Source organism: Priapulus caudatus, unplaced genomic scaffold (assembly GCF_000485595.1).
Source record: "Priapulus caudatus unplaced genomic scaffold, Priapulus_caudatus-5.0.1 Scaffold116, whole genome shotgun sequence".
NCBI lineage: Eukaryota > Metazoa > Priapulida > Priapulimorpha > Priapulimorphida > Priapulidae > Priapulus > Priapulus caudatus.
The window spans coordinates 460,585-471,558 of NW_014577177.1; the positions used below are offsets into that span (position 1 = coordinate 460,585).

The 10,974-nt window shown below is 44.6% G+C and overlaps 1 protein-coding gene across 1 annotated transcript in view; it reads right to left on the reverse strand.

Moving 5' to 3' along the window:
- Positions 1-10,517, reverse strand: part of LOC106805524 (KIF1-binding protein homolog) — a 13,943-nt gene extending 3,426 nt beyond the window's left edge. The window contains exon 1 of the mRNA XM_014807150.1: positions 10,048-10,517. Within this exon, the coding sequence (XP_014662636.1) occupies positions 10,048-10,467 (420 nt within the window). The 5' untranslated portion in view covers positions 10,468-10,517. The remainder of the gene's footprint in view (positions 1-10,047) is intronic.
- Positions 10,518-10,974: the final 457 nt, after the last annotated feature.

Consider the following 10,974-nt stretch of genomic DNA (forward strand, 5'->3'; position numbering starts at 1 on the left):
ACGTCCTGTCCGTCCGTTCGTCGGTCAACATTTTCGTAGGGTCACCGATACTCCAGGAACCGTTTGACCCACACTGTTTGAAATTGGGCTATATGTTGTTACTGCTATGCTCCCAATATTAACGTCCTATTTTTTGGAAGCAACGTAGTCGACGTACTTTCAGGCCACGACAATATTATTTTTTTTGGCAAAAATGGGGAATTGCCATGAGTCAGTTCAGCTTCAACGTTATTTTGCTCTTTTTGGATTCGTGAAATGATAAGGGCTAGGAGGTTTGTATTTAAAAAAAAATATACAAATTAGGTAGGGTTTGGCCAATTATATATCAATTATATAGACACAAACAGTGTGGTGTCACACTTGTTCTGTGTTCGTTTCAAGATTTCATTTGACAATATCTTTATGCAAAATTGTATTTATCGCTCTCCCACCGCTGCGCGATAAACGTCTATATTAGGCTATTAAAGTTTATCAAACATGTCGAAGCGCCGCATAACCTATTTATTTCAAAACGCCATCGCTACCAAAGCGGGTATAGGGGCGCCATCTATCGGTCACAAATTGTGATTCATTGCGGTTGGTGTGTTATAAATTATTATTGCGATATACAGTTGGCAAATCCGTTTCTTATTAATGTGCGGCGATGGTTGCTCAATAAAACTGACTTTCTTCTTAACTCACGTGGCATTTGTGTCCCTTTTTTGTGGGTGAGCTACAGTGTTATTGACACTTTCATTCTATGTAGCATCAACGAGCTAAATCCAAGCTAGCCAGCTCTTCTAGTATATATGCCTTCAAACAACGACGCGATTTCGTTTTGAGATGTTGATGTATACAGTAAATGAGCCGATCCAGTGTTCGTGAGTTCGTGCATGCCCGTTCGGCTTGCGAGTGTGCCGCCGCCGTGTGTGAGAGTGCGTTCCACGGCACACGTAGTGCAAATTCTTATAATCCTTATGCATTGCAGGTGAAAAAGAAGTCGTTTGAGCCTAACACACCACAGGCTTTAAAAAGCTCGAACCCTCTACATTCATTTTTTCTTCCTCCACAACTGTTTTTTTTTTTTCTCTCTGGCCGCGCAACTGACGAACGAAACGCGAACCGGCCGGCGGGGCCCCATCGCCACTTGACAGTCAAACGAGAAGAATACTAGATGTAATAGGTGAAGTCTCTGGCCGCGTTGAAGGTTGTCTCCTGAACACATAGACCATGCACAGTTACCCCGCTTAACGAGCGGTAGTGCAGCAAACGTGGAGATGATGATGATGATAGCACCGTAATAATGATGATGCGTGACCGATGACAAATGATGATCAATGATTGATGGTGAACTATTATTGGAAATATTCAGCAATATCCTCTGCACACACGACCGTGGGAACAAAATGTCCTTGTGCCTGTCTGCATCCTTGTATCTGTTCTGGGAGAATTAACAGTTAGCTACTTATACGCGTATATGGTTGTCTCAAGTGTTTTCCTTCTATGTAACGATGTTATCTATTCATTACATGCGTGCGGCAGAGCATGTCCTATGTTATTTATAACAATTGGTAATTTTGCTGTAATATTATTATTATGTATCTGTGAGATCAGAGGCCGCAAATTTAATTTCATGAAACCTCTGATATTCGTGACAGCCATAATCTTAATTTTTTGGGCTGTGAAAGGTTTCCTGGTTAAAATTATTATCAATGTGGCATAATAACTATTTATAGCCACATGTTCATCGTGTTTTCTCGTGCATGGAATTGTCTTTAGGGCATTGTTAGTTAAGGTTATCAGAGATATCTGAGTGAAGATGCGATGAAATGAATTTTCGCTCTAACGCTACGCCAGCTATCACCAGAAACACTTGAAATTTCCAGTACGTTCAGTTACATATGTTCGTTGTCCCCTGTACTCTACTTCAACATAACTACGTATGAATACCCACAGTCTGTTAGTTCTCTCTCTCTCTCTCTCTCTCTCCTTCTTGCTCTCTCTCTCTCCTCTCTCCTCTCCTCTTCTTCTCTTCTCTCTCTTCTCTCTCTCTCTCTCCTCTCTCTCTCTCTCCTTCTCTCATCTCTCTCTCTCTCTCTCTCTCTCTCTCTCTCTCTCGTCTCCTCTCTTCTCATCTCTCTTCTCTCTCTCTCGCGTCTCCCTCTCTCCTCTTCTCTCTCGTCTCTCTCTCTTCTCCCTCCTCTCTCTCCTCTTCTCTCGCTCCTCCATCTCTCTCTCTCTCTCTCTTCTCTCCATCTCTCTTCTCCTTCTTTCTCTCTCTCTCTCTCTCTCTCTCTCTCTGTCTCTCGTGTTCTCTTCTGTCTCTCTGTCTCTCTGTCTCTCTTTCTCTCGTCTCTCTGTCTCTCTGTCTCTTCTGTCTCTGTCTCCTGTCTCTGTCTCTCTCTCCGTCTCTCTTTTTCTCTCTCCTCCCGTCTCTCCTCTCTCTCTCTCTCTCGTCTCCTCTGTTCTCTGTCTCTCTGTCCTCTGTCTCCTCCTGTCTCTCTGGTCTCTCTTCTTCTCTGTCTCGTCTGCTTCTCTCTGGTTTATCTGCCTGTACTCTAGTCTGCTGTCTCTTTCTGCTCTCTCTCTCCTCTCTCTCTCGGTCTCTCTCATCTCCTGTCTCTCTTCTCTGTCTCTTCTCTGTCTCTCTCTTTCTCTCTCTTCTCTTCTCTCTCTCTCTCTCTCTGTCTGCTCTCCTCTCTCTCTCTCTCTCTTCTCTCTCTTCTCTCTCTCTCTCTTCTCTCTCTCTCTGTCTCTTGTCTCTCTCTCTCTCTTCATCTCTCCTCTCTCTGCTCTCTCTCTCTCTCTCTCTCTCTCTCTCTCTCTCTCTCTCCCTCTCTCTTCTTCTCTTCTCTATCCTATCTAGCTATCATCTTTTCAGCATCGACCTTGAATATAACTAAACTATTTCTGTACAGTCCAGTCATCACGTTCCTTTACCACCTTTCATTTATAAACAGAAGTCAGTCCTATTATTAATATTTTTTGACATGATAAGATAGTAACTATACTATTGTCAAGTCTTGCTCTTTTTCACATCGCCAAATTCCGCAACGCGCACTGCCACACTCACGCCAAACGGTGTTACATATTTATGGTATCAGGACAATACCTCGGGACAATCACTCCGGACATTACCCCCGCCGACATTTTACCCCTATGCCATTCAACCTCCTCCTCCACCTCCTCTCCTCCTCAACATCCCTGCCTCCTCCTCTTCCGTCCTCCTCCTCCCTCACCACCTTCTCCCACCTCTCCCCGTCTTACTCCTCCACCTTCCCTTCCTCCTCGACCTCCTCCCTGTATCACTGTTTCAACAATGAATAATAAACACAAGTGAGTAATTCGTCCGGGGTGACTCTCGTGATGGCGCAGGGGGTATTTGTTCCTTAGAACCCATATTTATAATATACAATTATACACAGAAACGTTACGAAGAAATACGCTTTCAAGATAAATGTTCAGTAACGCAAAATTCCATACGTAATGTGTAATAACATAACCGTTACCATGTTCTCATTTGACTTTTGATGATCAAATTAGAATTAGATTCACTAAGAACAAATTTAATCGGCCAAAGCGAAGCAGGACATAATTCAGCAAGATCCCCTAATACCGACACAGTAATATAAATCGCAAGTATACATTGATACAGTCATGATGTAACGCCAACAAACGCGATCGAACCGATCAGTATCTTGAGAACACGGGGGGGGCGCAAGGACACTGAAAACTGTCCAGTTGCAGTTCAACCTGGTCAAGATCGTATGACGTTAATTTATGATGTAACTCGGAAAAATACCTAACAGTAGCGAATTGCATTCTGCCATTATTATTACAATGCGATCACTGCTAAAGGAAATTCGCATTACAATGCGTTGTTTTTTTAGGAATTAAATTAACGTAATTATTTTTAAAAATAATTTTTAATGAAGAAAAGAACACGGTTGCAGAAACACGAAATTCCAAACATCAGGAACAGCTGGCGCCCTCTAAAGTCTGGGAAGCTGTCTATATAACCAGCCTCAATGTTATTGTTGGGTGAGCGAGAAATGATTGTAAGCAACGAATTTCTGTATCGTATCGGTTCATGCACCGATACAAATTATTGGGCCGAACTGCGTAACGCAAAGGGGTAATTACTCTACCAGTACGGCTGTATATCACAACAACGTGGATGCACGCACGTACAACATTGAACTCACACCTGTCAGATGTCACCTTTGCTGAGGAGCTTGCATTGATTACAGTTTAGCAGCAGGTATCTCAAGTCGAATACTGCCTTATGTGACAATCTAATTCTTGGTGAGCATTTTTGAGAGGGAGTGAAGAAGTGTCAAACCAAGGAATTCTGCAGATCTTTGATAATATAAAATTACACTGTTTGTAATCTTGGGCCTCAATGGTATGACAGTGGTATCAGAGTAGAATTAAAACATAATAAAATGTGATTATTATACTACTCTTGAGTGGTATGCAGCATACCGCCTAACACCTGCAAACGTAATGTTTATAGGTTAAAATTACTGATAAAAGATATAGCATTTTTCGATAAAACTATTTAGGCTACTGTGAGAAATACCCAGCACCAACTTCGTTAAAACGAATGGAGGTATCTTTGTTTTCAGATTCGTGAATTTCAAGCTCAATTTGGATTTAGTGATGAGTTGACAACCGTACGGAATGCAGCTACTGACCAGCATAAAACCTATTATGCTCAGGCCCGTAAAGCCAGAGGAGAGGGGTTCGGGGGTTCGAACGAACCCCCCCGGCCCAAGGAAATTTTTTTTTCGAAATTTAGCAAAAGAATTTTCACCTCAGGTCGCACCCTCCATTTTAGGGTAATAATTGCAAATCTCCATCGTGCGTCGAGCGTGACATGAACACACCCCTCCCACCACCCTCCCCCCGCCTCGGTCGCTTGGGCTCCCTTGCCATGGGTCGCTTCGCGCACCCGAGCAGGGGCGTGTACGAGGGGGGCGGGCGGTCCATGGGAGTCCGGATACCCACTTGCTCGCGCAGAAAACGCCATTCTGAGGGTGCGTGTAATTAATTTTTAAAAATTTTCTGGCTGGAGGGCCCCCTAGACCCCCCCTTCGCGTGCTCGCCACTTCTGGTTACTGAGTAGACCCCCCCCTGGTACAAATCCTGTACCACACCCCTGCGAGCAAATTTGCCCACATGAAATACGAACCCCCCCCCCATACAAAGCTGCGCTACGCGCGCCTGATATGGTGTAACTATATTACTAGTTGTGTTTGTGCTGAGAAGACAAGGATGATTGCAGGGAAGCTGCGTTAAGCTGCCGGCATCTCGCCAGCATCTCTCATCATTAGCTCAATAGCTCACGCTCTTCCCTCTCGCACCGCTCACTAACCTTAAGCCCTCCTCGGCAGCGACGGCTCCTCCTCCCTCAATCGCTCGACTCCTCCTCACTTCCTCGAACTTCGCTCCTACGACCCACTCGCAAAACCTGCGCCCAGGTCAGACTGCTGCATTAACGCTGCGCCACAGATCCAGATACCACTTCGCGTATTCGTTAGAAATTATCTATGAAGAATATCCACAGATCCTTAATAGGTCTGGATCGCGGGATTTTGACCGGCCCGCCTAAATGAAACACGTGGAGCAAACTCAAACAACGCTATTTATTGTTCATTCACGTTTATCTATACGAACAATGTGTATTCGACCCGACGTGTGGTTTTATTATTTTATATTCTAGATTTTTTCTCCACGCGAGAAGACTGATCATTCATTTACCGTGCTGCTTTTATTTTAATTATGCAATAAAGACTTTTATAATAAACACATATAATTAAAGTTTACAACAATAATTTAACTGTGCTTTTCGATCCTTTCTAACTGTGTTGTTGATTTAGGTCTGATGGACGATTTTATTCGAGACAGACGCCCTAGATACTTGAACATTTGGTCTCTACGCTGAAACAAAACTAATAGTTCTGTGTTCATTCTACTGTTTATATTGTTTACGCGTACATAGTCACATGCAAGCCGCTCCAAAGCGTTTATGCTAAGTTTTATTATACATAACACGTACATAAGTACACATTAACAGTATACCAGACACACAACTCTGTACGTGACTTTGTCAAATGTAATCCAGAAACATCATAATATTGATCTACAGTATTGTGCGAGTTCATGGATGATGTTGTGTGATCATTACTCAACAGTGATTTTTGCGACCGCCGGTTCGCTGATTGAACTTTGCTGCGATCAACATATAAGGCCAATTGCTTTTGCTTGAAAGATGAGAGAGCCAATAGACTCTCCTTCATATCAACCCGTACTCTCAGCTTTCTACGTCCCGAAATACACTAAACAATCTGAATCTCATTCACAACTCACTGCCTTCAGAAACCTATAAATGAAATAAATTTTTAAGGCAAAATTAGATAATTTCAGATTAATAACAATTTATTGAAATCACATCAATCATATTAAAGAGAGCAGACCGGTCTTGTTGAACTACATGATAAAACCCAAAACAGGTAATTACTAAAAATTGTATTAATTATAAAATAAAACAACCATCCCCAAATCTCCAATATATTATCTCTCATTCTTTCTCCAATTTCTCTCTCTACTCACTCATCTTCTCTCTCCTCCCCTCAAAAATGATCTTACTCTCCTTCTCTACTACTCTCCTCATCATCTCTCTCACTCTCTCTCTTTGTCTCTACTATATCTCTTCTACTACTCTAACTCTCTCTCATTTTCTTACTCTCTACATCCTTCCCCCTCATCTCTTTCTCATCTCTCTTCTATTACCCCTCGCTCTCTCGCTCTCTCTCTTTCTCTCATCGCTCTCTCTTCTCTCTCTCTGTCAATTTCTCATCTCTCATATCTCTCATACTCTCTATAGTATATATATATATATATATATATTATATATATCATCTATCCCTCTCTCTCTACCTCCCTCCTCTCTTCTCCTCTCTCACCTGTCCCCCTCCCCTATCTCTCTCACTCTGTCTAGCGCTCTCTCTCTCTCATCTCTCTCTCTTCTCTTCTCTCTCTCTCTCTCTCTCTTCTCTCTGCTCTTTCTCTCTCTCTCTTTCTTCTCGCTCTCTCTCTGACTTTTGCAAAGGATCACTAAGGTCTCCTTTCTCATCCGATCCGACGACAACTAAAATATAATAATATAACTAGAATATAATATAATAGAATGTCACACGGCCTTGTACGAATCCTGAAAATAACTTTGATGCGTATATCTCCTGGTATATATTAATTCATTGTGTTTATATTATTTTTATTATTATTATTATTGTGAGCGGAAAGCGGAGAATGAATCAAGAGAGACTGCCTGACTTTACCGTTAATTATACCCTATCGATAAATATTTAATACTATACCCACGCATCTTTATGCAACTATATCGCATGAAAAATATACAATTTAACAGTCGGGTATGTGTGTGTTATCCTGATTATTCCATTCATTGTGTAATTAAACGAGTGACGACTTGAATTAAGTATGAATTATAACAGCTAACGCGACAGCTGAATTATGCTGCTTCGAAATTGTCAGACGGACAAAAACACAGAGAGAACATGGGCGAGCGTACTGCATTGGCACGTGTATACTTGACCGTGATATATCTTTCGGGAGAGAGGCCTGTCACGCGTGACGAAAGTCCAAGTTATTCATTTCATATATCGCGCGCTTTATATATGATTGAACATACTGGCAGGCTTAGGAGAGTTAAGATATGCTACGTTTATGTCTGATACAACAATGACTACAGCTTCAATAGAATAGTTTTTAACCAAACTTTGATTCGCGTCCGTTCTCTTCTCGTGCGCTCTTCTCCCTCTCTGCCATCTCTCTCTCTCTCTCTCTCTCTCTCTCTCTCACTCGTCTCTCTCTCGCGCTCGCACTCTGTCTCTCTCTTCTTCTTTTTTTATCCCTCCCTCTTTTTTAGTTTCACTCCCATCCCTCTCATCTCTCTGTCTCACGCTTGTGTATTTTTTTCTCTGATCTTTATTTCTCCCTCCCTCCTCTCTCTTCGTCTCCCTGACTCTGCGCGCGTCTCTCTCATCTTTTACTCTGCCTATCTCTCTGCTTTCTCCTTCCCCCCCCCCCCTCTCTCCTTTCTTTCTCTCTTGCTCTGGCTCTCCCTTCTCTCGCTTCCGCGCTCTCTCCGTTCTCTCTCTCTTTCCTGGTCTCTTTCTCTCTCCTGCTCTCTCTCTCTTCTCTCCTCTCTCTCTCTCTCTGCTCTCTCTCTCTCTCATCTCTCTCTCTCTCTCTCTTCTTGCTTCGCTCCTAATAGCTCGTCTCATTCTCTCCCACAGCGGCGATCTCTCCACTCTTTCCAACCTTCCTTAGTCTCTCTACCTCACACATGTTCTCTCTCTCTCTCTCTGCGATGTCTAGCCTATTTCTCTGAGCCTCCCCCTCCCTTCTGGCACTCTGCTCGCCCTCGCGCTCTCTCTCTGTCATCTCGCCTCTCTCGTGATCTCTCTCTTTCTTTACTGGTCTATCACTCTCTATCTCTCTATCTATCTATCTCTCTATCTATCTATCTCTCATCTCGCACTCGCCACTCTCTCTCTCTCTCTCTCTCTCTCTTTCCTCTATCTCTCTCTCTCTCTCTCTCTTTCTCGCACTCTTTCTCTCTCTCTCTCTCTCTCTTCCTTCTCTCTGTCTATCTATCTATATCTCTCCCTCTCCTCTCTTTCGCCTTCTCTGTCGCCCGCCTCGCTCTCGCACTCTGTTCTCTCTCTATCTCCCTCTCTCTCTCTCTTTCTCTCTCTCTCTCTCTCCTCTCTCTCTCTCTCTCTCATCTCGCCTCTTCTCCCGCCCCCCCTCTCTCTCTTTCTCTCTCTCTGTCGCCGTGCTCTCCGCAACTCTCTCTCTCTATCTATCTCCCCCTCTCTGACGTTTCGCTCGTCGTTCGCTCTCACTTTCCCCCTCTCTGTCGCGCGCCTCTCTCTCGCGCGCGCTCTCATTTCTCTCTCGCCCTGTCTCGTCCTTCTCCTCACTCTCTCCCACCCTCTATGTCTCCTTATCTGCCTCTCTCTCGCTCTCTGCATGTCTCTCTTTTCTCTCTCTCCTCTCTCTCTCCTCTCTCTCTCTCTCTGGCTTTCTCTCTTTACTCTCTCTGCTCTGGCTCTCCTTCCTCTCTTCCCACTCTCTGCCTCTCTCGTTCTCTCTCTCTTTACCTTGCTGTCTCTTTCTCTCTTTCCTGCTCTCCTCTCTCTCTCTCTCTCTCTCTCTCGTCTCCTCTCTCTCTCTCTCTCTCTCTCTCTCTCTCTCTCTCCTCTCCTCTCTCATCTCTCTCTCTCTCTCTCTCTCTCTGTTGCTCGCTCTTAATAGCTCGCTCTCACTCTCTTCCTAGCGCGCGCTCTCTCTCACTCTTTCACACCTTCCTTGTCTCTCTACCTCACCATGTTTCTCTCTCTCTCTGCATGTCTAGCTATTTTCTCTGGAGCCCTCCCACCCCCCTCTGGCACTCGCCGCCTCGCGCTCTCTCTCTGTCACTCGCTCTCTCGTGATACTCTTCTCTTTCTTTTCTGATCTATCACTCTTCTTAATCTCTCTATCTAGCTACTCTATCTAATCTCTATCTCTCTTTCTCGCACTCTCTCTCTTCTCTCTCTCTTTCTCTCATTAATCTCTCTTTCTCTCTCTCTCTCTCTCTCTCTCTCTCTCTGCTCTCTCTCTCTCTCTCTCATCTCTCTTCTCTTCTCTATCTCTCTCTCACTCTCTCTGTCTATCTCATCTATATCTCTCCCTCTCTCTATTTCGCTCTCTGTCGCGCCCGCTCGCTCTTCGCACTCTGTCTCTCTCTATCTCCCTCTCTCTCTCTTCTACGGACGTACGTACGACGGACGACGACCCATGGCAATAGCTCAGCTTGACGATGTCAAGGTGAGCTAAAAACACACCTCTCTAATAGGGTCGGTTAGTTGATTGCATGGCAAAAACAAAGGTGAAGGTTGAGTAATTATAAACTTCTAGGGAATCAGCAAAGTCAGACAAACTTAGCGTTGGGGTTTTTCCTAGTAAGCATGCATTTGGACCGTGACATACACTCACCTCATCTTGTGCTCGTGGCTCGGGCTCCACGTCTGGGTAATTTTCACAATAACTAACTAATAACTGATAGCAGTCAATGCTCTTCTGAATGCACTCGATCCTTTTGCGAACATTGGAATCAATGACTTTCAAATGCATGCAGCCCATGTAGAAGTAAGCTATCAGCACCGGACGAACATTATCGCTGTGAAACTTATTCGCTGTCTTAAACGAGTCGAGGAACAACTCGAAATTGCGAATGCACTCGGCGCACAGCAGGTTGATCTTCCTGACAGCATGCGGCGACGGCGTCGTCTGCTGCTCCTCGACGATCGCCATCTTGATGTCGAGCATCTCGCCGTACGTCTCGGCGATCTCGTACGTCAGCTGCCGGCAGATGAGCAGGTAGTGACGTACGGCGTTGACGCGCCGCTTGTGCATCTTCGACTTGTGCTCAAAGTCCGGCTCAAAGAACGCGTGCAGCGTATAGAGCTGGCTGGAGTTGCCGCATAGTTGTAGAGCGAGCAGAACTCGCCCGTGTCCGGGAGCGAAGGGTCAGCCAACTGGAATGCTCTGGGCAGACCGTAGAGTTGGCACCAGTGCCGCTTCAGTGATTCTGGCCCCTATGGAATCCTACTGGTGACCACTGGGTGCCGGTGGCCACTAGCGGATTAAGGGCGGGGAAACAGGGGCACGTGCACCGGGCCCCCCACATTTAGTGTATCCTAAAATATGTAACGTTGAAGTGATGCGTTTCCCATGCTCTTTCGCTGACTGAATTTCGCTATTCAGCTGATTATTGATGGTCTCGAATTGTAGCGGTGAAAGGTCATTTTCAAAACTCAAGTTGATTAAAAATCACATGAGAACCACGATGAGCCAACAGAGACTGGTAAACCTCAGTATTCTCGCTATCGAAAGTGACATTTTAAATTCATTGAAACACGA